We start from the raw sequence: 27,820 nt of genomic DNA on the forward strand, positions 1-27,820 counted from the left end.
TTTCCCATATTCTCCTATGTTAATTTTTTTCCCCTTTGAAGCTTTTTCACGTTTACGCTGCGTCGCTGCTTCTCTTCTTCTCTCTCTCCTCCATTGAAGCCTACTCTAAATCCTCCATTAAAGCAGCTTCTGTGCTTTCTCTCCTCCATTGAAGCACCTTCTGAGGTAAAGATGTTTTTTTACTTTTTCATTTTTTATAAATCATCGATTATCAATTTCACAATCTAGTGTTAATCGTTAATTTAATTGTCACTATATTCAATTTAGGGTTCTTGTAAGTTAGATTATTGAACTATTGGTTGTAATTATTGAAGTTGTGAGTGATTATAATGAGCGATTTTGTTGCTGGGATTTTGATATTCATTGTGTTTATTGGAGAATGATTTAACTTGATTTTTTGAGCTTGTGTTTGTTGATTGAATCAAATTTGGTTGCTAATGTGTTGCAGGATTTTGTTTATACAAGTATAACCCTTAAATGTTAGGAGGGAACTATGAAAATGGACCTTTACTCCCTGGGCCAAGGGTGGCTGCCCCTCATTCCTTGGCTCAGGGACGGGCTTGCTTGGATGAGTATGTGAATCGTGATGATGTCGAGTTGTATCGTGCCCGGGAGGTTATTGAAACTGCCAGCACGAGTGGCAGTGGTGGCAATGTCTTTGAAAATGCTATCACTGTGGTGACTACTGCTGCAGGAAATACTTCTACTACTACAAGTACGATGTATTTCCCCCAAACTATTGTGTTTTGTGAGCTCCGGCACGAGGGTTTTGAGGATTCTGTTCCTACTGGGCCTGCTGAGAGCGGGTTGGTGTCGAAATGGCGGCCTAGGGATCGAGTAAGATTCCTTTTTATTCCTGGAATAGCTTTGTTTTGGTTGTTGTTGTTTCATATTGTGTGGATAGAATTATATATGGACTTGGGAAATGTGTAAATGTAGGAAAAGTCTATAAGTTTTCTTATCCTGATTCTAATTAATATATGGGAAGAATTTGAGTATATTTCTTTGAGTTTTAGGTATATGTTGTTCAGGTTAGGCTGCGATTGTGCTAATTTTCCGAATTAGAGGACTACAAGATGTACTATTGTGTGTGATACTGTTAGGAGTCCATGTATCATATTTACGAATGGTGAACCTTACTTGTGCTGAGATTATCTTCTATTCCATATTACTTTGTTGAGGATGCAATGCAGTCCTGGGGGAATTCTATAGTGCTCTACAAGCTAGTTTGACAAATGGTATTAACCAATAGAGAGATAGAACTCTTCTCAAACCAACAGATTGTCAAAAGATATCGACACAATAGTTACTTAGGTGTCTATATTTTGTTGTTAAGAAGGTTTTTAAGACAATATTAGAAAGTGATACTTTTGTTTAGAAATTTTTGAAATAATCCAAACTATTTACCAGTCAGAAAACTCTTTGAGATCTCCTGTTATTTAGGCTCAAATCAGCTTTGAAATTGCACTCTGGAACTGTTTGTTTGCAAGATTATGAGAACAGAATCTCATTCTTTCTTGCTTAGTATTTTCCTAGGATAATTGGTTCCATGGGTTGGAAAGAATGCCTTTTTTTGACTAGATATTTAATACCAGAATTAAAAAAAAATTATAATAAAAGATAATAAAACTGTGCCTTGTAGACAAAAGGTGTGCGCCTAGTCTCCAAAGACCCTTTGCGCCTCGGTGCGCCTTGCGCTTTTTAAAACTAAGGACTTGAGAGATTGGGTGAAGATGAAGAGGTGTTTTGCTGGTGCTTTGGCCTTTTTGGGAGATATCTTCTAGAGAGCAGAAATCATTTAGGGGAAAATTTTAATGAAAAAGCTAGCTTTTGAGTTTATATACATATGACTTTTATGAATTGAAGTAAAAGAAGAGGCAGGATAAGGATGGCTGACCTTAATTACTGACTAAGGTATCAGGGACAAGGGGTTTGGTTTGCTAATTCATGATGGCTTAGATGTTATGTGATAAGTTTATTCCACCATAATGCACATTCAGCTAGTTAATTACTTTGAATTGATCATAGTTGCCAATTACCTGGTAGGCTGTTAAATGATAATAACAAAAATTACCTTTTTTATAAAAAAAAAATTATAATGCGCAGAATTTTCTTAGGAAATGATTTGAATCAGATACACATATATTTGGGCTTTTGATGTGTCACTTTTCCTTCTATCATTTCATTACGAGTTAGGTTGTTTTTAATGCTTACCACTAGATATATTTTTGCAGATGAAGACAGGAATGGTAGCTCTTGTTCTATGTTTAAATATCAGTTGTGACCCACCTGATGTTATTAAAATATCTCCTTGTGCGCGGTTGGAGTGCTGGATAGGTACGTCCGACTTCTTTTCTGTTCATTTAATTGTGACCTATGTTACTTAGACTTGGGTAGAAGTGTGAGACAAAAGTATGTGTCCCAAGTGTCAAACTTGATAATGCTACAAGAGTTTTGCAAATTTTCTTAATTTAAGTTTCATACCAATGTTTGAGTGTTGGATATCCAATATGGGTACTTGAGGTGAAACGAAGAGTCACTATAATGTAGATTGTAACGACTGATGGTTCAAGTTAATGGGTTCTTTTTTTTTTTTTTTTTTTAATTTTTTTTTAATTTTTTATGATGAAGTTTAACTGAATTGGAGATGAGATGTTCCTAATGTTTGTGTGTAAAGTTGTCCATTACTTTCATATTTTTTGGCAAGAGAACTACTCTCAATGCTGTTATGCTGGAAAGTAAACTTGTTTCTTATAATTTTGTAAAAGATCCCTTTAGGGATAAGTAAGTATGATTGCTAAAGATCTTCTCATAATAACATGAAAGAGCAAGTTATGAGATGAAAAGTTTTTGGATCGCCTTTAGGGTCAAGCAAGCTTGTTTAGTATCTCTATGGTAATTTTTTTGTTTGTTTTAATTGTTAATGTGAAAAATAATTACTATGTAGATGTCAATTGGTTAGCAACCTTTGAAAAGGTTACATTGATGATGACATAGTATTGGTTTAATAATTGTGGGTTTTAAACTATAATGGCAGTATGAAACTATGAATACATCCATTGAAACAATTGATGAAGTTAAATAGATAATAGTTAAGAAAAAGATGTATGAAAAGTTTGATTGCTGTTAAGTTGTTGAAGTGGCTGAATTAACACAATGCCATTTGTGAAAGCCATGAAACTTTGAAAAGGTCATTGTACTAATATATGGTGCTCTGCGATGGGGAAAGGAGAATCTTCAAAAAGAATGAATGTGGCGATGAGCCTATGACAGATATTTTGCCTGATCTCAAATTCTGCCATTGGACATACCTAATAGTGGAGAATTTTGATGTTGTATGAATATGTGTTGGGCATAACTAATGTATGATGAAATAGTGATGGCAGAACTAATGATATACTTTTGTTATAGTATATATACATATATATATGTATATATATTTACAAAATTGTCCATTTGCTTACCTATTCTTTTCACTAAACTGCTTGCCAAGAAGTTATGTTAAGATGTTAAAAAAAAAGAGTTAATAGCAATGCTTTGACCAGCAGTTTCAATTATTGAAGTTTGTTTTTTTGTTTTTTTGGGGGCTTCTTTCATTGTATTTTCATCATCATTTTTTGTCACTGTTTTTTTTTTTTTTTTTTTTTTTTTTTTTTTTTTTTTTTTTTTTTTTCCCCCTCTTTATTTATGTTTCTGCTAGCTCTTGTTTTTTTTTTTGGAAGGTTGTTGGGGCTGTTTTTAGTGGATGAGTTATTTTTTTCTTAGTGACTTCATTCCTTGAGTAGGTTCTTTCTTATTCACCCTGATCTCTTTTTTGTTCTTTAGTGTGATCTTTAGATGCATTGTTTTGAAGCTTCTCTATCCTTTCTGTTACTGTTGATTTGTTGCCTGCTTGGATATAAGTATAGCACTTGTACTTATCCTTACCTGTGCTTCATGGTGTCAGACCCATTGGCCATGGCACCTCAAAAAGCACTGGAAGCAATTGGAAAGGCCCTTAGTTTGCAGTATGAAAGATGGCAACCCAAGGTGACTACTATTTATCCTTTCCATAACACACTTCTGTTTTTCATCATGTTCATATTCCCTTGCTTGGCTGACTCAAAATGGTGTTGCTCCTTGTTAATTTTTTGGTATCTTCACAGGCTCGGTATAAGTACCAGCTTGATCCGACGGTGGAAGAAGTGAAGAGATTATGTAATACTTGTCGTAGATTTGCAAAGACAGAGAGAGTTTTGTTTCACTACAATGGACATGGGGTACCAAAACCAACAACCAATGGTGAAATCTGGCTCTTCAATAGGGTAAATTGCCTTTTATACTATCTCACTTCCCTTTTAGCTTTACCTCTTGGAGCTGACTGTTTGCTTCAATATGCGCTTATGCAGAGTTATACACAGTATATCCCCTTGCCAGTCACTGAGTTGGATTCCTGGCTAAAATCCCCGTCAATCTATGTGTTTGATTGTTCTGCTGCTGGAAATATACTTAATGCTTTCATAGAGGTATAGACCTTTATGCTGGTGCTTAAAAGCCCCTTTTCCTATCACCCTATAGATGATATGTTGGTGGATGATATGGTTAGTTCTGATTTTTGACAGCTTATCGATGCTTCTGTTTCCTCTGGTGCTGCAAAGGATTGCATCTTGCTTGCAGCTTGTGAAGCTCATGAGACCCTTCCTCAGAGTGCTGAGTTTCCTGCTGATGTTTTCACTTCTTGCCTCACAACACCTATCCAGATGGCCTTGAGATGGTAATAATTACTTTTTTCACAAATAATTTTTATGATGCAGCTACTGTTTTAACTGACTTCTGATTCAGTGTTGCCAATATCGAACATTCATCTGAAATAGGGAATTTGTCACTTCTTTAACTTGTTCTTCCAAGCAAATATCTTTCTAGAATTGCTACAACACTGTTGGTCGTCCTCTGTTTAATCTCTCCCACCATCCTATAGACAGTAATTATGAAATATAGTCAAGGTTGCCAACTAGCTGCCTGTTTATCCATTAGACATTTTTGTGGATTAAATTGGTTCACTTTAAAAAGACCAAATTTGCTTCTTGAGAAGTATTTGTTTGGCAGTGCCTCTTTGGTTCCTCGCTAATGTTTAGGTTTGTGTGAAAGAATATGTCAACCTACTGAGCTCGCTTGCAGTGCTATAAGCCAAATTTGCCCTTATATGATGCTTTGACTCATTGTATGACATTGCAACTTCACCTGGGTGTGGACTGTGGACATGTAATACAGGGATCTGGGAGGACTCAGCTCCTCTGTGTTCTCTGTTTCAACATTATGATTTCAGCTGAATGCAAAATCAACAATTTCTCCCAGATTAGAAATTACATTAAAACCCTAGACATATATCTTGAGCCTTAGCTATGCATGGAAATGGAATGAAACAACGGTGAGAGGCAAACCTCATTGTGGTGTCCTTATTGCTGGTAGATTTTTTCCTGATAAAAATCAGAGAAGTGGTTGATCTTTGATGGGTTGGTGGCTGTAGGCCTGCATCTCTGCTTTGACTCATTGTATGACAGTGCAACTTGACCTGGGTGTGAACATGTTATACAGAGATCTGGGAGGACCCAGCTCCTTTGTGCTTGCTGTTTCAACATTATGATTTCAGCTGAATGCAAAATCAACAATTTCTTCCAGATCAGAAATTGAAAGCCTTAGACCTATATCTTGAGTCATTATTATGCACAGGAATGGTATAAAACACTGGTGAGAGGCTTACCTCATTGTGGTATCCTTTTTGCTAGTGGGTGGTTGCCTGAGAACAATCAGAGAGGTGGTTGATTTGATGGAGGTGGCGGTAGCTCTGCATCTCTGCTCCTCTGCTGTGTTACTGTTATCCATAATCTGTATACGCTGTAATAATGGGGGAGGGGTCTTCACATTTTAGAAAGGAGGGTTGACTATCAAGGGCCTGAGTTATTTTACTAAATGTTTCTTACTTCCTGTTTTTCTTTTCTTTTCTTTTAATATCTTTAGTTGTTTATTTTCTTTAAATAAGAAAGAAGGTTGTCAATCCTTGAAGAATTATTTTTAAATAAACTTTAAAAGAAGATTTATACTGTAAAATCCATTGTATTAAACAGATTATTTATTAACAATATTAACAATATTAATTGCTCTCATTTCCAGCTCATATAAAATTTTGGACAGTTTTAAATGTTTCCATGTGTTCTTAAATATAGAATTTCCCTTGTGTGATTCGCAGATACATAACTGAGACTTAAACCTGAATATGATTTCGAACATAAAATCTTTCATGCTATTTGAAGATTGTTATGCCTTTTTAAAACTTTTTTTCTATTATTTTTAATTTTTTTATATATGATAATTTCTCTGTCAATGTCTTATGCATGTGAGAACAGTGTTAGTGCTAGGTATATGGTGAAGGTTTTGATAATTTTGCCACACTGAACTTTGTGAAAGCTAGATGTGTCAATGTCATCAATAAGATTGGTGAAGAAAAGAATTTTTATGGAGGAGCAAGTAATTGGAAGATGGATCACGGGTGGCACATAACTTCATATTTTGTAGGCCATCTGTGTCTAGATGATCTGATGTAACGTTCATGTGCTTTTAAATGTAGGGCTGACAAACTTAATAAGTTTATATGTATCTCCAATTTAATTTATGGTTCATAATTAGGATTATAAAGATGCCTCTAGAGTGTTTCATGCTTTAATCTCAATAATGTTCTAATTCTTGCTTGTTATGTCACATTTCTATAGTTTCTCATTTGTTTTGTATATGAGTGAATTTATCAGGTTCTGCAAACGGTCCTTGCTTCGTGAATCTCTTGATCATTCACTCATAGACAAAATTCCTGGTCGTCCAAATGATCGTAAAACACTTCTTGGTGAACTTAATTGGATTTTTACAGCAGTGACAGACACGATTGCTTGGAATGTTCTTCCACATGGTAAAGCTGGTTTTATTTATAATTTTTTTTAATGTGTGTGTGTTTTGAACTTTGGCTTATAGTTCTCCTTGAATTTGTGGTGTTTGATCTGTTTTCCATGTGTCAGATCTTTTTCAGAGGTTATTCAGACAAGATCTGTTAGTAGCCAGTCTGTTCCGCAACTTTTTACTAGCGGAGAGAATAATGCGTTCAGCCAACTGCTCTCCGATTTCGTACCCAATGTTGCCGCCAACCCATCAGCATCATATGTGGTATGTATGAAACTTGAGCACACTTTTCAGAAGCACTCATATTTTATGTGCTTCTCTTTCATTTTTAGTATGTTTTGCATTACAGTAGCAAGAATGTTTCTCTTCTTAACAAGACAATAAGCCAAGCAATGTCTCTTAATGGTCTTCAAACACGTAGTACCATCTCTTCAAAAAGGCTTAGTATTGGGGTGGCATTCTGGCATTTATTAATCATCATAGGATTTACTCATTTAATTTGTTTTAATGTTACCATTTATTCTTTTCGCAAGGCTATCATAACTTTATAAAATGAGTAAGATTCAATTATCTTTTATTAAAAAATTTATCGAGTATACTCACCACCTTGCTAAGTGGTCATTGCTCTAAAAATTGCAACCAACACATGTTTGTTTAGGATTTGCAGAGTTGATAATTTGTCATCTGGAAGTATTTGATGTTGATGCCATGAGAATTGGAGGTGGTATCCATGTATTGGATTTCCCCTTTTTCAATGGGCTTGCCTTAGATCAAATCTTTATCCAAACAACAGGGGGTATAGACTATGAGTTGAGATGTTGAGCCTTTGGTCTAGATCTAAGATAGGGCAGTACAAGGAGTCCTGACTTCATGTACTGAAAATGTTCATGCTATAAGAAAATGGAGAACGGGAGATTTGCTGATGTAGAAAATTAATTACTACTGACCTCACACGACTTTTGTTTGAAAAATTTTATATGGATGATGCGGGGAATACACAAGGGAACATAAAAACACTTTATGCATGAAAATTAGTTGGGTGATAGGCTTTATAGGAGTGCTGCATGTCCCATCTGTGTAATGTACGTAGTGGATACAGAGGTTTTCATCAGAATCTTGACAAATATTCATGACAATTTTGCGTAATTGACGAGGTTGTTTTTTTTATTTGGTGTACTTATTAATTTTATCTCTAGCATGATGGAGATGCTTAAGAAATTAGATTGAAAGGTTTGAAGAGATAATTGTGAAAAAAGATGGAATTTGCCGGAATGGTATAGATTCTATTGTTCCTTGAAATTATGAAGAGATACAAAGCTGCAAAGGTTAAAGAGCTGAAGAAAATATACGTATTTGGTGTTGTGTTATTCATTTTTGGTTTCATGTTACGCTTATATTATATTCATTATTTACTATTTCCCCAAAAGATTGCCCCTTTGCAAATCCTCCCTAACCTGGCGAACTCTTACTACATTATTGGAAGGGATCAGTTCCCTTTAATATCATAAGTACTTGCTCCTGGGTGTTAAAGAAGGTTTTTGTAATGCAGAACTTGCATTGATCAATTTGGTGGATTGGCTAGTGAATAGAAAGAGGCTTTAATGAACTTCTTCCCTGAAGGAAGCTTATTTGTAACAACAAGACTAGTCCCAGGAGTATTTTGTTTTTATACTGTGGCTGGTTGTACAAGATCATCTTCCTACCACTAGATTGTCTAAACATCATATCAAATTATCAACTGTAAAACTGTTTGCAACTTATGTGAAGTGGAAGATGAGACTTTTCACCATATATTTTGATTGCTTATTTTTTAAAGATGTTAAGGAAGGGCTTGCAACTTTTGAAATTTGCAAGGAACTAGGGTGGCGCGCGCGGTATAGCTAGCCATTTTTGTAGAGCTCTTTTAGTTAGCAACGTAAATGAGTGAAAATATGTGAACAAATAATTTAGGGTATAAATGCCAGCACACTATTTTTAAGAGTTAGAAAAAGGCAATTAACATCAATGAAGGAAAATTTGTACATAAACATTTTAGAGGGTATAATTGTCACAATATTATTCATTATAGTTAAATCATTAAATCACACAAGGAAAAACATGGTGGCAATTAGCGTCATATCAATCGGGGCATATAGGTAAACAAACATTTCAAGGATCTAATTGGCACACTATTCATAAGTGCTTTGTTATACTTTTTAATTGGTAAGGATATAATGGGATTTGGACATTTGGTGCCGAAATTCAGTTTGAAATGAGATTGGTCAGCAAGAATAAGGTATTAGGATATTATACTGACTTGTACTTAATGCTTTTCTCAGTAACGATCTATTCTATTTGCTGCTGCAGAGATAGAATTATTTTTGCTAAGTTACTAAGGGGGCTTTTAGTTGAAGAAGGGGAAAGGGAAACATTTAGGAAAGGTTAGGCCTCTAATATCTCTTCATGTTTGTTTTAAATCCAAGTAAAGGAAATCACTCTATATTTCAATACTACCCCTTCCCTTATATCTTCCACAACCACAACCAATCTTTCCCTTCTATACATTTTTTTTCACAATAACCATCACCACTCTTCCCTCTACTCCCCTCTTAAGTTAAACCACTGTTTCTGCTACCTTCTACTTTGTTTGTTGCTACACCTTTCTGTTTAAAATAAGATTTTTTTTTTTTAAAAAAAATCTTATTCTAGTAGTTGGGTTGTATGGTGGATGGGGGTGGATTCTATTGGTAAGTAAGGCTGTAGAGCTGATTTTGGGTTGATGATGCATGGGTTTTAATTGTGTGTGGAGTATAGTGGGTGGGTAGTGGTAGTTCTAAGGTTGGTGGGGTGGGTTTTTGTTGTTCAAAGGCTGATTTCATGGTGGTTTGTGTGAGTGTTAGGTGGATGGGGATGAGTTTCAGTGATTAGAGGTGGTTTTCATGATCGTGGTAGTGGTTTAAGCGGTGGTGGTGTTGGGTTTTGGTTGGAGGCTATTTCATGGTGTTTAGTAGGTTTTAGGTGGGGGGGGGGGATGTGTTTCAATGGTTATAGGTGGTTTTTGTGGTGGTGGTGGCATGTTTCAAGTGTTTGCGTAAGGCGGTTGGTGATTACGTGAATGGTGGGGGCTGTGGTGTGTGGGTATGTTGGTCAAAGTAGTGGTTGAGATGGCAGTAGTAGAGAGAAAGGGTATATGAAACCTTAAGGGGGTGGGTATTGAGTGTAGAGGACTTTAGGGTAATTGAGTGGGAAAGGGAATGACTAAATTAACATTTTAAACAATTAAGGTCACCATCTTTGTTGATTCCATTACCATTTGAATAACCTAAATAAATGCCCCCTAATAGAAACACTACTCCTACAGAAATTTTGTCTAGATACTCTTTTAGAGGTAGTGAGTAGATGAGAAGTAGACTTTTGTTATAGGTTTAGGGGATGTTTGGTTTACGCAAGGGAAATGGAAAGGAAGAAAGAAAGGTAAATGAGAGGAATAGTAAAAAAAAGAGGGGGGGGGGGGGTTTAAATGTAATGTATGGTTTTAGAACATAATAGAAACAAATTCTCTTACATCATGCTTGGTTTCAAAAAGAGAGGAAAGGATTTCAATTCACCTTTTACCAACACCACCACTTTGTTTAGCTTCATAGTAGCTATAGTTATGGGCCTTCTGGCTAGCATCCTAACTCTCTTCCCATGATGAGTAGCATCACATAAATACATATTGGCCATCGATTTCTAATCAAACACGATTGATGAAAGGTAGTGCTACTTTCAACTTCATTCCAATGTATTTGTCATTACTAGTTTAAGAGCCAAGTATGGTCATCTTTGAGTTTTGGGCTTATGAAAAAGGGGAAATGATGGTAGCAGGTTGTTTCAGGAAGGTATATGGTTGGCATGAGGGTTATGGTGGAGGGTGAGGCAATTTTAATTGTCAGGCGGTGGTCTATCTTGGTAAAGGAGAGGCGATCGGATTTTGTTAGGTCGTGACGGTGTTGTTTGCAACAATGGTAGTAGCATTCATGTGTTGGTATTCGTGGTGGCTGAACTTTTGGCAGCTTTGGGAGTTTGGGATGGTGAGGATGGTTTTGACTGTAAAGGGGAGGGTCGCATTGGATCAAAGGTGTTGATTAGTTTGAGGATATTGAAATCATGGAAAGGGGGTGATTTGGGTGGAACTCGTGGAACTTAACAAAGCAAAAGGTACATACAAAACCAAACAAGTAGTAAAAGGATTAAGGCTCTTGATCCTCTATCTTTCCTAAAACCCCCTAATCAATGAACCCCTTGGTGTTTTAAGTATTTAAAAGACTACTATCTCTATTGTGAAGTCTAAATTGTTGATTGACACTCGCTTTTTTCAATTGCTAATTTATGTAATCCTATAATTGGGAATTTTAAAAAAAAATCACTAATCTATAGAAAACATTATAGTTATGTGGGGGTCTTGTTAGATTCAATACAATGTACTCCTACATTCCTCTCTTTGGAGAGATTCCAATGTAATTGGAATTTAATACAATAAGATAAATGTATACTTCTGAATATAGTCAAGTGGGATCTTGTTAGATTCTTCTCAAAGTATGTAATTTTTTAAAATTTTTGTGATGTATGGCTTGAGATATTTTTATTATAATATTGCATTTGAAACCATGGAAGGGTTAAACGGAGTCCCGAGGGTGCATCGATACAAAGAGTGGAAGAGTGGGACCATGGAGGGGTTAAATGAGGGAGAGGGAGACCGAAAATGACTTGGTTGGAAGGAGTTAGGAAGGATATGAAGTATATGGATGTGCATGAGGATGAGGCATTGGATCGTAGGGGATGGAGGAGGGTCTTTGTTCATGATTACACGGAATAATCAAATTTGGTACATGTAGCCGACCCCACTTATGAAATTAAGGCTTTGATTGATTGATTGCATTGGAAACCATGCTGAATATAACAAGACAATCTTCTAGGAACAAAGGGAGTATACTTTGAGAATATAAACTTTTTGTAATTTTACGTGTGCAATAATGGAGATATTAATGAATTAAGATGTAGCTTGAAGTCCGTGAAAATTCAAATGGAGCAATTTTTTATGAGCAGAGGGAGTATAAAGCAATCTTTTCATAAAAAGTTTTTACTGATGTTGCCTATTATTGCTCACTTTTTTTTTTTTTAAACAATTTTGTATGTTAGAAATGTACTAAATGAATTGGCATTTGGTAAGTGATTGCAACCCGTGCTTGAGCTATTCTATTTCGTTGCATCATTTTTTATTTTTTATTTATTTTTATTTTTGTGACTATAGGGATGCATGGGACATGGCTGCTGAAATCTGTCTTTCTCAGCTTCCATCACTCGTGAATGATCCAACTGCAGAGTTTCAGGTGTGTGCCTTTTATGCTTATTGTGCCATTTAATGTGGATTTTTCACTTTAAGTTGAGATGAACAATGTTTAGAACCATGTCCCTAATTTCCTGAGGACTCTGCGGATCTGTTTTAATGTATAGTAATGAGTTTTCTTCTTTTCGTTTTTCTCTTTCAGCCTAGCCCCTTCTTTACAGAGCAGTTGACAGCATTTGAAGTATGGCTTGACCATGGATCTGAGCAAAAGAAGCCACCAGAGCAGTTGCCTATTGTTCTTCAGGTGTAGAAATATGTTACCCTCTCTCTCTCTCTCTCTCTCTCTGCCAAGCATCCTCTTCGGCTCTTAGTTAAGCTTCCCCCCCCCCCCCCCCCCCCCCCCTCAATTTCCCGTGTGACAAGTCTAACAAATATGTATATTTTTTAAAAACCTTTTTAAAGGGGGTTTGAAAACTATAGGTCTTTACTCTCTATCACTTCCACTTTATGAGTTATGACTTATTCTACAACTTATTTTACCTTTTTTTTTTATTTTTTATTTTTTTTTTAAACGAGGAAATATTACACCCCCTTTGGTTCCCAAAATTTCGACTCCCTTTCCATTTTGAGCCGTTTCAAAAAGTTCGGCTCACTTATACTTTATTCTTTTTTGAAAACCCTTTTGACTATCTTATCGCTCCTACCCATAATATTCACATATTTTTACTCACTTTTACTTTATCCATCTTTTTTCTAACACCCACCTTTTCTTTTTCTAACACCCACCTTTTCTTTTTCTAACACCTATCTTTTTCCTAACACCTTTCTTTTTTCCCCTTCTCTTTACTCCGTTCTTTTTAAGTGATACACTTTCCCTTTTTAGAATTATTCTACTATTCAGAATTATATCTTTTTTTTTGGTCTCCATTACTACATTCTAAATTATTTTTCTCCCCCATGGTCCCCACTCCTACATTTTTTTTTTTTTTTTATTATTTCTCTCATCTTACATCCTAGTATTGAATTCTCCAGCAAGTTACCCTATTGTACACCCTATGTATTTCTCCTTAAACTCCGCACGAAAGCTACTGTGTCAATTAATAAAATAGAGGGATTACTTCATTTACTTTTATCTTACTCCCACTAACTTTTTCCATGCAATCCTAGATTCAAGAATCTACAGTAATGAGTCAAACTTATAGAATTGGAAGGACTATGTAATTTCTTTTTTATTTATCTATAATTTTGGTTTTGCTATTTTCAGTCCTGTCCTGTCCTCATTTTTGTGTATGTATCCATATTGGTGCTACGTAGCTGATTTTTTTTGTCTGTGATGTAGGTCCTTCTTAGTCAATGTCATCGTTTCCGGGCGCTGGTGCTTCTTGGGAGATTCCTTGATATGGGTCCCTGGGCTGTTGACTTGGTAGTTATTTGAGACTGAGAATATTTGCTTCTTTATCTCCTTTTACTGATTCATAATTTGGAACCTGTTGCTCCTTTTATACTCACAGCATTTTTGGCCTTAACGATGAGTTTGTGCTTATTTTAGGCATTGTCTGTTGGTATATTCCCATATGTGCTTAAGCTGTTGCAAACTACAACACCTGAACTGCGGCAAATTCTTGTTTTCATTTGGACAAAGATCCTTGCTCTTGATAAGGTTAATATGGAACATGAACTTTCTAACACCCCCACCAACCACCCCCCCACCCCCCTCAATTTTCTAACCTCTTTATATGTTTATTGGATTCTTTCTAAAGATGTTTTTTTGCTGGAATGTCAGTCATGTCAGGTTGATCTAGTGAAGGATGGAGGTCATACATATTTTATTAGATTTCTTGAGAGCTCGGAAGCCTTTCCTGAGCAGCGTGCTATGGCTGCATTTGTATTAGCCGTCATTGTAGATGGGCATAAACGGGGACAAGAGGCTTGTATAGAAGCTGGTTTACTCGATGTGTGCCTTAAGTACCTTCAAGATTCAATTCCAAGTGATGCTCAGTCTGAACCTTTATTTCTCCAATGGCTTTGTCTCTGTCTAGGAAAGATGTGGGAAGATTTTACGGAGGCTCAGATAGTAGGTTTACAGGCAGGTGCTGCTGTAATATCAGCATCTCTATTGTCTGAGCCCCAACCTGAGGTTTGCCTATCATACATCATAGCAATTAATGTGTTGTCATCTTTTAAAAAAAGTTATATCTTCACTCATGTATAAAGGAAGACAACGATGACTGTTTTTCAGGTTAGAGCCTCTGCTGTCTTTGCATTGGGAACTTTGCTTGGTGTTGGATTTGACTCTTCGGGAGATGGAGGGGATGAAGAGTGTGATGATGATGAAAAGCTGAGAGCTGAAATTAGTATTATTAAAAACCTTTTAAGTGTTGTTTCAGATGGAAGTCCTCTTGTCAGGGCTGAGGTTGCAGTAGGTAAGAGATTCTTTCTCTTTTACTTTTTCTGCTCTTTATTATACACAGTTTGGAATTCCATGCTTGCCATTGTTCAATTTTATAAAACTACTACCTTCAATAACCTTTTAGGGAGAATGTAAAAAATTTGTTATTTTGTAGTATGTGCTGTGAGGAATCTATAAAGAACTGACATGACTATTTCTTTACGTATAAATTACCTATGTTACTCGGACTCGGGTACCCATGTCCGACACGAGTACGTGTCCAAGTGTTCGACTCGGCTATTTTGTGAAAAAATTCTATGATTTTCAACTAAAATGAAGTGTCCATGTGTCATACCCATGTACGAGGGTCGAGGGTCCGACACGGGTACTTGAGGTAAAATGAAGAGTCCGAGTAACATAGTAAATTACTCAACATCATCAAGGGGAGTGTGAGAATAGTGTAAATGTCCAAGTGATGAATAGTGCAATTGCAATTTAATTTTTTTTGGAGAAAGTATATATTTTGGCAAATTCTCAAAAAGGTTGTGTCGTGCCAAATTTGTGTTCTGTAAGTCAATAAACGTGATGAAAATCTTTCTTGACACTAACCTAACCCTTTTAACTAATCTAAGCTGGGTTATTAGGGTTTAGGTTTAATTTTTTTTTATTTTAATTTTTTTATAAAGTTAATCAATGAGAGCCACGTGTACTTGGTGGCAGGGGTGGACCTTTGTGAAGGCTCACAAGGGCTTGGCCCCTCAAAGGTTTTTGGAAAAAAGTTGAGGTGTATAACTTAAAGCTCAAATATGCTACATTGCCACTTAAGCCCAAATTAGCAATATGTATGTTCTTTTGTTATTTACGATATGATTTTTTTTCTTAATTAATTTATTCACTTGTATCAAACTCTATATTTCATATTTTAACGCACCAGATAAAAAAAGATATTACCTTGTTTTATTTTCTTTTGCAACTTTGAAATATTTTATATCTCTTAAATAATATCCAAAGTTGCAAAAAAATATAAGACGGGTAGTAAAAAGACATAAATTTATTGTGCTATTTACTATATTGAGCAATTTCTATCTTACTCCTGGAGTACCATGCACAAGGTACTCTACGTTTACAAAATTTATGTTATTAGATATGATTTTCTTAATATTTCAATTTATATATATGTTATTTTATAATTGTTTGCTATTTTTTTGTAATACGTAAATAACATATTGTTGTAGTAAAATAACACAAGATTATTTAAGCAAAGTAAGATAGGGTTTTGACAAAATAACTCAATCATTATTAGTATGGAGTATCATGATCTAGGTTTATATAATACTAACTCTATTACTAATATTGTCATGCATGATTTATCATGTTAAAAATTTTTGGCCCCCGATAAAAAAAGTTTCAAGATCCGCCACTGCTTGGTGGGTCCCACTAACGGATTCCATCCAAAGATCCGTTAGTTGGTGGTGAAATCAAATTTTTTTGGCTTTTTGGTGGTGTTATAATAAAAATTTGGGATAATGTGGTGTTATAATCAAATTTTCAAAATTTGTGGTGTTATTTTCTAAAAAATTCTAATATATATACTTCAGAAAAGCAGGTAAAATCGTGTTAGCTTCTGGTTGAAATCTTCTACACTAACCCAACCCATTTATTATATAGTAAAACTCGTGTTCACCCTCTTATGTAAATGGGTTATAAGGGCTCTACACTAATCGACATTTTGTGTCTATTTTATTTCATGTTGTATCAAGTCAACTTTTTCCAGTGCTAATGTCGGCCTTAAAGTTTTGAACATTATACATAGGAGCTAAAAGTTATGGAAATCTCATTGTAGTCTTTAATTGCAATATATTCCCTAACACAGCCTTAGTCTTGATTAAAAAGTAATTATGTCATTAAAATATTCAAGGTTAGCTTTGGGTTGGTGGAGGATTTACTAAAACGCCTCCTACTCTTTCAGGATTTATCTCTACTCAATTTAACTTTCTTTCTATCCCTCTATTTAAGTGATAGTTCATCTGTCTTTCTCTGAAAATTGTCATAAAAATTTGCTCTTGCTCAAACCTAAAATAAAGTATCCAGCTTCATTAAACTCATGAACAACCTGCATATGTTGCACTTATAATATGCCCTTCCATGGCTGCTGCTTGTACTGAAAATTGTGTTTCATCTCATTTTCTAGGATAAAAGCGATACCAACAGGCATTGAGTTTGACCCACTTCCCTTCCATTGCTCCTCTGAGAAACAAAATAATTAAATTTAATGTGGATAGTACTAACAAACAGATGATATGAGCTGTGAAAGAGGATAGAGAATGAATTGATTTTATAAGCTACAGTTGGAACCCTGTTAATGTTGTAGTGAACAATTATTTATGAGCTTTGAACTGTAATTAAATTAGTAAACACTAAATCAACCTATTTTACTGTCAAACTAGTATGGTCACATTTACTGTCAAACTAATATGGTCACATTTAGTATAAAACAGCATATGGGGGCTACCATAGGAGTTTCTACCACATGTAATGTGCAAAAGTTAATGGCCACCATTGAGAATTTCCCCTAAAATAATGTTGCTTTGGAGGAGTAATGGCGTGGTTCATGGTGTTTGGATATTCAGTTATTTGCTTCACAAAGATGTGAACTAATGAGTTTTGTGTTGATGTAAACACCCCTGAATCTGATTTTAATCTTTCTGGTTTGCCAACATTTTGCGCCTTCTGGTTATGCGAGGTGAAATTCCATTAGCTAGGTGTGGCATAGGAACACAAAGTTCTATAACGTATTGTATAAGATCAGATTCTAAGATTTAATTTGTCTGATACGCTACTGATTTATGGAAACATATTTTGATGTATCTGGAATATTCATGTTGATGAAATATGTGTCTACCTTGTCACTTGTGCATCCTCATAATATGAATATTTTGTCCCGTTTCATTTAGATTGCTTTTAACAATTTCTTATGATGTTTGAACAGCTTTAGCTCGGTTTGCTTTTGGCCATAACAAGCATCTCAAATCTGTTGCTGCCACATATTGGAGATCCCAGCCAAACACTGGGCTCAGTACTCCGGGAAGTATCATTACTTCACACATTGGTCCTCTGTTAAGGATTGGGGGTGACAGCACTCCAATTGTTCGGGATGGGAGAGTCTCCACGAGTAGTCCACTGGCTACTGCTGGAATAATGCACGGATCTCCTCTTTCAGATGATTCATCTCAACATTCTGATTCTGGTGCATCAAATGATGCTGTTGGCAATGGAATCATAAACCATGCTAGACCCAGACCTCTTGATAATAGTCTTTATTTGGATTGTATTTTTTCCATGTGTACATTAGCAAAGGACCCATCTCCTCGCATTGCAAGACTTGGGCGGAGAGTTCTCTCTATTATTGGAATTGAGCAGGTTGTTGCAAGACCCATAAGGCCCTCTACTGGTAGTGTTCGGCCAGGCGAGCCTACCACTTCTGCTGGTGCGAGGCTTTCTGGACTAGCTCGATCATCATCGTGGTTTGATATGAGTTCAGGTATGACTCTGATGTGCTGACAAGAAGCCTGATAAATCTAACTAATGCATTAGCGACAGTATTTGGTGCTGTTGATTGATTGTATCTTTGGCTGTGATCTGATGCTATAATGTTGTTTCTTCCTCAGACAAGTTGCTGTTTTCAGATTTAGTTGATTTTTAGCTAAGATTTCTATGCTGAAATATTATTTTGGGGTGGTTTGACAGGTCATCTCCCATTGACATTTAGAACTCCTCCTGTAAGTCCTCCTAGAGCGAGTTACTTGACAGGAATAAGAAGAGTTTCTTCCTTGGAATTTCGACCACACTTGCTCAGCTCTCCAGATTCAGGGTTAGCAGATCCACTGCTAGGTTATGGCGGGTCTAATGCTAATACCGAGCGTAGTCTTCTTCCACGATCAACAATATATAATTGGAGCTGTGGGCACTTCTCGAAACCTCTTCTTACATCAACAGATGATAGTGAAGAATTAATAGCAAAGAGGGAAGCAAAGGAAAGATCAACGTTGGACCTCATAGTAAAATGTCAGCATTATTGTAAGTTGGCTTGTTAATCATTATCTGTAATGCTTCTACTTGTCATTGCCTGACATGCTGATCCTTGTATCCTGATTTTGTAAAATGTTTTTGTAGCTGTTAGCAAGCTAAATAATCAGATTGCAAGCTGGGATACCAGATTTGAGACTGGTACAAAAACTACCTTGTTACAACCATTCTCTCCTATTGTAATTGCAGCAGATGAGAAGGAAAGGATTAGGTAAGAAAACGTCCCTTAATTTGTTTATCTTCCTATATTCTTGTTGATTCTTGAAGAATTATCTGCTGATGTTTCTTTTTAAAAACCTTGAGATAAGCATCTAGAAGAATATTATCTTGTAGATTTTGGCATTTAGTTTGATTTTTGGTTAAGTCCTGGATATTATGAATGTTAAGTAATGAAATATCTGTTGTACATGCCATAGGTTAGACCTTTTAATGTGTTTGTAATTAGTTTCCATTTTAATAATGTTGTTGATCAGTTTAGAGGTGTGAGGGATCTTTTTTTTTTTATTATTTTTTATTTTTTATTTGCTTCTCACCTGCAAATCATCAAATGGACTTCTAGATGTTGGAAAATTTGATACCATTCTTTCTGAAAGATTATGGACAAAAGAGTTGGCAAATGTTGAAGTTCATGGATATTTTGATGTTTTATTTTTTGTGCACTTTTGTTGTTGGCCCTTGCTGCCCTTCTCTGTGTGATTTAGTTCTGTGTGCACGTATGTATACAGTCAATGCAAATGTGATGTTTCAATTAGAAAGCTTAGTAAACGAGTGACCTTTCTTACATGAGTAATGGTGTCATTGATTTCTAGATGTTTATCTTGCAGAATGCGCCTATCTATTTGGTGAAATTCCTTTTTTTGGCCTGTGCTTGAATTTTGATAATTGAAGTGTTGGAGTTCAATAGGCTATAATGTTTAGTGGGTTTATACAGAATATAGTGGGAAACTTGGCTTAATGGTTTTGTAAATGGTTCCTGTTTTGCTTACATCTGGTGTTGCAATGTCAAATACACTTGTACATATTATTTTTGGTATTGTTATTTAAGGTAGAAGCTGAAGCATTAAGGTTTCAACAGCCGATACATTTTCTACTCTTGTTCATGGCAATTTCCTTTTCTGTTATTCGTGTGTGTATCACTTCGTATCTTTAGGCCATAGTTTATGTAGTTGACTTGATGGCTTGCACATGATGTGTTACATAATTTGGAGAAATTGGGCACAATTTGGGAGGGATGTGGGCAACTGGGAAATTTTTTTGAATTGGGCTATGGGCGGGAAAATTGGGAGGGGTGTAGGCAATTAGCGGGCGGGCGGGGAAGGGGGGGGGGTTGGGAAAATTCTACTGGGGTTGCATAATTTGCCCATCCCCCTCGCAAACCGCCAGTCAACAAAGGCAAATTATACTAGTTAATTGGTAATTCTTGGCTCATTTTAACAAAGTAGGGAGCATATTACGAACTTGTACCTAATCTCATATTGTCAAATGAGGTAACATTGTTTTGAACAATAAAATTGTCACCTGCTAATTCCAGCAAAACCAGACTATATATATATGTAGGTTTATTATTATTTATTTTTTTATATAGATACAAGTTTTAAGTGCATATCAACATCTTTATTGGTACCAGTTTTGTTATTATTTTATCAGCTGAACAAAGTAGCTGATCTTTTTCACTTTCACTATAATACTTTTCTTTGCTCACATTCATGTGCTTTGTGTTTCTCTCAGGGTTTGGAACTACGAGGAACCAGCACTTTTGAATAGTTTCGACAATCATGAATTTCCTGACAAAGGAATTTCTAAACTCTGCCTTTTAAATGAACTTGATGATAGTTTACTTCTTGTTGCTTCTGGTAAAGTTTCCTTGTCTATGTTTCTTTACATTTTTATGCTATGAGTCTGAGAATTCTCATGCATTAAGTAATACTACCTCCGTTGTTTTTTAGTTGACACATTTTGACTTAAGCACTATTCACACACTTCCCTTTGACCTTGTTTTGTGATTTATACATAATGAAAAATAGTCATGGGATCTTGTTGGATTCGTCATAATATATATATATATATATATATATATATATATATATATATATATATATATATATATATATATATATTCAAAATATCAACTTTTTATAATTTTTGCTTATCGGTAATTAAAGATATTAATGGTTGAATTTGTGCATTAGCAAAAGATATGTGTCAACTTAAAAAGAAACGGAGGAAGTATATTGATACCTAAATTATTAGAACCAAGGGTGAATTAAATTTATTTTTTCTTCATGAAGGTGATGGAAATGTTCGGATATGGAAAGACTACATGCAAAGGGGGAAACAGAAGCTTGTGTCTGCTTTCTCTTCTCTGTCTGTTCAGGGACCTACTACTCGAAATTTGAATGCTGTTGTGGATTGGCAACAACAATCTGGATGCCTAGTAAGCACTTGTTTTGTCAGCCACCTGAACTTCACATAATTTGAAATTTATTCTAAAATATTTCCATCTATTTTAGTTTGTGGCTGGAGATGTGCCGTCAATCAAGGTTTGGGATCTAGACAAAGAACAACTTGTGCATTCCATTCCTTCATCCCCCGATAGCAGCATATCAGCTTTGGTATCTCTTTTTATCCCTACCTTGATAATTTTAGTTACTTGTTTCATTTGTATTGATTTTTGAGATCCAGTACTTAATGTTCCCTTTATTTATTCAATTTATGTCTTACTCTTATGATTTCTCTCTCTCTTTTTTTTTTTTTTTTTTTTTTTTTTGGGAAAAAATATAGATTATGCTTCCCCCATCTCATGTTAATGGTTTTCCTGCTTTTTAAATTAAGGAAATCACTTGAAGCATGTGAGAGAATTATGAAAAAAGGAATTTGGAAAGAGAAAAAAATAGTAAAAAAGAAAGTAATAGTGGACCCAAAAGAGGTAAGGATGTGTTTAAAAGGTAAAGTGCAATCATTTTTTAAACATTTAAACATGGAAAGTGTGTCTATTAAAATGAAATTGAGGGAGTAATCATTTTCTGAATAAAATGAGTAATTTATCTGAACCTCTCGAATCAAATTTCCCTTTAATGCCCCTGCAGCCTTAGCCCCTTAAGACGCAAGAAAAGTTAATTTGTCCTAGACCTAATCAGAAGATAGAGAAGCTCATGGGAATCCTTCTCAAACCAAAAATGTCACAATATTTCCTTAAAAATGCACTGTGCTCTCTTTGCCCTTGCCAGACCCTGGAGAACAAATTTGTAAGAAATCCACCATCATCAGAAGGCAAACCCTAGTTTCTTGATACAAAGCAATAAATCTCTACCAAAGCTAGTTTGCCATTTCATGATGAAGGAAAACATATGAATATGACTCGCTAGCACTTTGGTACTGCAGGCAAATATCCTAAAGAATTAGCCCCAGCCTAGGCCTTTGAAGCATGCCATTAAAATTAGTCCTACCTAATGCTAATGTCCAAACACGATCTCTCACCTTTATAGGGACTTTGTGCCCTTTCAAATCAAATTTGTTATCAGGACAAGTGTAAATTGTGGGGGCTGGGTCAAAACAACAGAGAATTTATACACATGAAAAGTTCCTAAAGAGTCCCCTGTTGGATCATTTACTGTATGCAATTGAAGTTTGAGAACCTCACTAAAAGAAGGAAACTACTCAATCTCCATCACATGGAGGCCTCTGGAAATGTAAATTCTACTCATTTTCACGAAAAATATAGACAATGGGGCGTTATGCCAAGAAGACAATTGGAATGATCGAGGGAACATAACATCAACAGGTTGCGCTCCTCTCCAAACATCTTCCTAAAAACAAATGTGAGAACCATACTCTATCTTGAACCTCACTAAAGGGGATATTTAAGTGAAAACATGTGAAATAAATTCCCAAGGGGTCAGTCTTTGTTCTTAGTTTAATTTTTAGTACATAGATATATGTTCTTTGTGATTAGCTATCATACTCTTTTGATTAGTTGCTATTCTTTTGTTCTTTGTGTCATCAAATTTTTTTTTGTCTGCTTAACACTGTAACTTGGATTTCTAGGCTGCTTCTCAAGTTCATGGAGGTCAGTTTGCTGCTGGGTTTGTTGATGGCTCTGTCAGACTCTATGACATTAGAACACCTGAAATGTAAGCTGACTTTGGGTCTTCTTTTTCTTTTATTACTTTAAAATGGCATTGTATGTTGTCAAAGTTGCACATGCTAGCTTTCCTTGTCACATGCTTGGTGCTTTTCTTGGGATTAACTTGATTGCACTGACATGTCAATAATGTTGCTATGTGAGACTCAAATGAGACTACTTGCAGATTGGCCGTTGGAATTTAGTTTGTATAACGGTAGTATGTTTTTACTATGATTAATGCCATTATTTCCCATTGGGAAGTTGTATTACACAATACATGTGTTAAGAACTAAAAAGATCTGTATGAATGACATGGCATGGGTTTCATTGTGAGAAAACAAGTTCGTTCAAGTTTAGGATGTTGGCAAGATCTAATGGAAGGAACTGGATGAATTATTTCTAATTATTAATTTTTTTATTAAAGTCAAAGCTTTTCCTTGCATACGCACACACATGTATTAATGACAATGTCAACTGTTAAATCAGATAGATCAAATGAAACATTATATTAAAAGCTATGTACAATTTCAAGCATGAGACTACTCAACAGTTTTCTCATTATTTTCTGCTGCTCTTGATATTCCTTAAACTGTGTATGTTTAGTGAGATTTTGAGTCTTCTCTGGGCTTACTATATCTGTAACCATCTTTGACTTTTTCTGAATATTCTTATCCTCTTTAGGCTTGTTTGTGCTACCCGCCCACATATCCAGAGAATTGAAAGAGTTGTAGGAATCGGCTTTCAACCAGGGCTAGATGTGGCTAAGGTGAGTACTTGCCAAATTATTGCTTATATAGCAGCAGCACTAATAGGAAAATCGGATAAAATTGATGATTAGGATAACCTCTATTCTTGACAATTAATATTTGCACTAAAATTAAGGTCAGAAGAGAGAGAGAATGTGGGCAACATGTGGCAACAGCATGATTTTTGGCCTACAAATAACAGTGATTGATCAAGTGGGGTGTTTGGGTTGTGTAAGGAAGGATACTATAATAAATATCATTGCCAAATCAGGTATAAAGTAAAAGTGTAAAGAACAAAAAGGAACAGAGGTCATACATGCTCAGATGCTCTTGCTAATCCGAGTTTTTGTCTGGGAAAATAACTTCGTAAATTGGGTTGCACAGCACTGCCTAACCACATATTTGTTTCACTTTTCTATCTCCAGATTGTCAGTGCATCTCAGGCTGGTGACATTCAGTTCCTAGATATTAGAAATCACAGTGATGCGTACCTCACAATTGATGCCCACAGGGGCTCTCTAACAGCTTTAGCTGTTCATCGGCATGCACCTATTATAGCCAGTGGTTCTGCAAAGCAGCTTATTAAAGTCTTCAGTTTAGAAGGTGAGCAACTAGGCACCATTCGATATCACCCAACATTCATGGCTCAGAAGATTGGACCTGTAAGTTGCCTCAGCTTCCATCCCTATCAAGTGCTACTTGCTGCTGGCGCTGCCGATCCCTTTGTTACCTTATATGCCGATGACAATAATCCCACAAGATGAACATATGTACTAGCCAAAGCCGAAGGCTATGGCATTGTTTAAGACAAAGCATGGTGACATGATTGAGATCTAGGTTGAAGTTACAATGATTTGGGATTTTCCAGAGAATTGTTTTCTGGGAGGTATTGGGAATGATGATGCATCAGTCGTGTCACTACGTTCTCATACAGAGTATAATGGAGTTGTGGAGGTTGGCTTTTGGAATTAGGTTTTTCTGCTGCACATTCATTAGCCCCCATGTAAATGTCGAGCTAGATGGAAAAGAGTCCATTCATTCCAGGGAGGCTTCTGCTAATAAGCTTGCAATATAGGTATTGACAGTGTAAATATATAAATGCCTTGCGTCTTTGTCCATCATTTGTTATTATGTCTTATTTTTCGAAATTTCTGTAGGGGAGGGGTTTTGTAATGTTTTTCTTTTCCATTTGCTTCAAATTGTAGCATATTACAAGCAAGCGTTCATATTAGACAGTGAATTTGGGTGATTGACCCTAACGGTTTAGGCGACAGAGGGATGTTGATGCATATTTATGCATGTATTAGCTGATTAACGAGTGCTCTAGTGGTAGAGGTAGATGCTTGATATCCATCATTTAATCTTGTACATAGAATTTGTTGAAATTGTGATTCACTTAATTGTAATCAGCGTGTATCATTATCCTTCAGAATTCCTTGTCTTTTAATAAGCTCTCTTCCTTATCTTCAAAATTTTGTCCCTCTTTAATTTTCACTGAATGTTACTCAAATAATGTCACAAAATTTGAGTTATTTTCAGTGGAACTTGGCTAAAATATTGCAACTAGTGTAGCTTTTTCAAAGGAATTTGTAGTTAAGGTAATTGGTACTTCGTAAGTTCGTAAAATTAATATGGGTATTCAAATTCTAACCAAGCCACGACAACTATGTGTATACATTATTGAGGATCAAAATTAGGCTGGGCCTTTAAGTAAAATCTTGTGCCCAAACTTGCGAATAATGTTGGGATTGTCGGGCTATAACGATATTTTTTGGGACTAGGCTCGGGTATTGAATTAAAAATGCGTTTTTATGTTTGTCCAAACACGGTAGAACGTTAATGATCACCTCAAATATATTTATGGACTTCACTTTGTGAATGTTACAAAATGGAGGCTATGGATACTTTTCCATCTATAATTAAAAAGGCTTCTATTCCATTTAATTCACCCATTCCATTATATGAATAACAATTGTATGTAAACAATCAAACCAAAGCCAACATTGATTGATTGATTGATGATAAATTACAAACACGCCACTATTATAATGTAATAGTACAATAATACGAGTATTATAGTATTAAATCAATTCACAATTTGTAGTCGTATTGAAATCTGGAATTAGATGAGCTTTATTCCTTCGATTCTACATGAGATTTCTATTCTCTTTGAGCTAAGATGCCCATGCCCCATGCCCCTTGCCACATGCCTCATGCCTACACGAACCAATTGACAATAAAAATGAGAATGACCTAAACCAAACCTAATGTGTATAAAAATGAGAATGACCTAAACCAAACCTAATATGTAATAAATCCATAATTCTTTACTTAAATTTGACCTATATATTCAACTTGAATCCGAGAAAAACTACCTTATTGTCACCTCTACCCATCCGTCATATTCACTTGCAAAGTTCAAGAGTGGGAAGAGACGGGCAGTAGATGAAGTTAGTGGCTAACATAACAAATAACAAAAGAAGTAAGTACATGCTATTTTCTTAAAACTAATAACAACCATCATTTAAATCTTGGATACTCTGAAATCTAGTATTATAAGTTTCATATATAATATAATCATATGATTGTACTCAAAATTAATAATATGATTTGGTTCTATTTGAACTTTTGGAGATGCCAATGTATAAAGCAGAGAAATCAGAATTTGAAGATCTAAAAATGACGACATTATTTCGTTAAAAGGAAGCAAGAAACATGCTATTGTGGGCTATACAAGTATATAACGTTAGTATCAAACATTTGAATGACATCATAATGTGCTCATCTTAGGTTCTTACATTCTCTACCGTTGGATATGGAACAACAACATACCTAGTCTATGGTGGGTAGCACATTTTTAAATCTTCAATCAATTTTTCATTAATGACTTTGTTTTTTATGATTAGTCAATACATTTGAAAATTAATACAAGTATTGATTGTTAATTCTTTTTACATGTTTGTCAATGCATAATAAATCTATTTTTTTTTTAAATAATATTTACAATTGTTAATACAGGTTAGAAAAAATGTGTATGTACTTGTATAAACTCAAGAGAAACTTAAATTTAAATTTGTATAAATAAAATTTCAAGCCACATTAATTTTTTTTTTTAATTATAAAATTTTAATATTAAAATGTTAGGACAATATTACAATATACAATAATTGTTTTTTCTTTGATGTGAACAATTTAATAATCTATGTACTAATACTTTAATTATGCTCATTTCATTTGCTTGTAACAATTCTATTTCTATTTAAGTAATTATATACTACAAAGTATTATGTTGAAATGGACACTTTTCCTTGTGATGTAGAGGTGTTGGTGTGGGTGCTAATTTTGTTGTATTTAAGCCATGTGTTTGGTTAGCGATCATAGACAAAATTCAAGGAAAGAGCGGACTTGTATTTTTCCATAAAAAACTCATAAATGATTTGTTTTGTTTGATAGGAAGGAAAATAAATCCCTCTAATTTTTATCCCTTCTTACTCTTTTCCACATATTGTTAATAGTTTTACACAATATATTTGAAAAGTGTTTTAATTTTCACTTAGGGCCTGTTCACATTTACTAAATTGAGCTGAAATAAACTAAATTGAACTGAACTGATTGGAGCTAAACAGAACTGAACTGAATATTTTATGAGAAAAGGAAATTAGGTACTCCGTACTGAATTGAACTGAACTTATTGGAGCTGAACTGAACTGATTGGAGCTGAATTGAACTGAAATTAAGTTAAAGTGAACAGACCCTTAATACTTTGAGTTGTAAGCTAAGACGTTTTATGAGAGAATACCTATTAATCGCTACTAGACATTTGAATTTTATATTAAAATCATTTATACTTAAAAGACTAATAGCTAATACATTTCATGGATGAATACTTCTAAAAGTAGAATTCTATTTAATTTTATGGAGTATGTTTTATGCATCACGAAACCTATTTGATAAAAAAAAATAATAATAATAAAAAAATTTAAAAACTCTAAAGTAATAATAATTGGTACTTCATACATCATTTTATCATGACCGTGTCATAAAAGTTAATCACTTACCGTTTACTTATACCAATTACATATATTTATCTTGAGATTTTTTACTATGCTTGTTCGGTTGATCCATTTTTTTTAATTGCAACATTTAATGTAAAAAATATATATTGCAATTAGAAAAAAAAAAATGATGAAATATTAAATTTATAAAATTGTTGCATTCAGGTACAGTTACTTGTAAAATACAGC

General features: G+C 35.0%; 1 protein-coding gene across 1 annotated transcript; it reads left to right on the forward strand.

The window, feature by feature from the left end:
* LOC145618098 (regulatory-associated protein of TOR 1-like) lies at window positions 1–25,008 on the forward strand. The gene is made up of 24 exons (XM_081672887.1): window positions 1–165; window positions 449–837; window positions 2,235–2,337; window positions 3,947–4,029; window positions 4,146–4,304; window positions 4,389–4,505; window positions 4,602–4,753; window positions 6,783–6,937; window positions 7,044–7,188; window positions 12,197–12,275; window positions 12,435–12,536; window positions 13,572–13,655; window positions 13,782–13,892; window positions 14,016–14,369; window positions 14,472–14,655; window positions 17,611–18,162; window positions 18,369–18,698; window positions 18,795–18,918; window positions 20,436–20,560; window positions 20,996–21,141; window positions 21,218–21,319; window positions 22,752–22,837; window positions 23,512–23,596; window positions 24,002–25,008. The coding sequence occupies exons 2-24, from the start codon at window positions 478–480 to the stop codon at window positions 24,338–24,340; spliced, it is 4,077 nt and encodes a 1,358-aa protein (XP_081529013.1). The 5' UTR covers window positions 1–165; window positions 449–477; the 3' UTR covers window positions 24,341–25,008.
* Window positions 25,009–27,820: the final 2,812 nt, after the last annotated feature.

The sequence above is a fragment of the Chenopodium album genome, chromosome 26 (genome assembly GCF_948465745.1).
Source record: "Chenopodium album chromosome 26, dcCheAlbu1.1, whole genome shotgun sequence".
Taxonomy (NCBI): Eukaryota; Viridiplantae; Streptophyta; class Magnoliopsida; order Caryophyllales; family Amaranthaceae; genus Chenopodium; species Chenopodium album.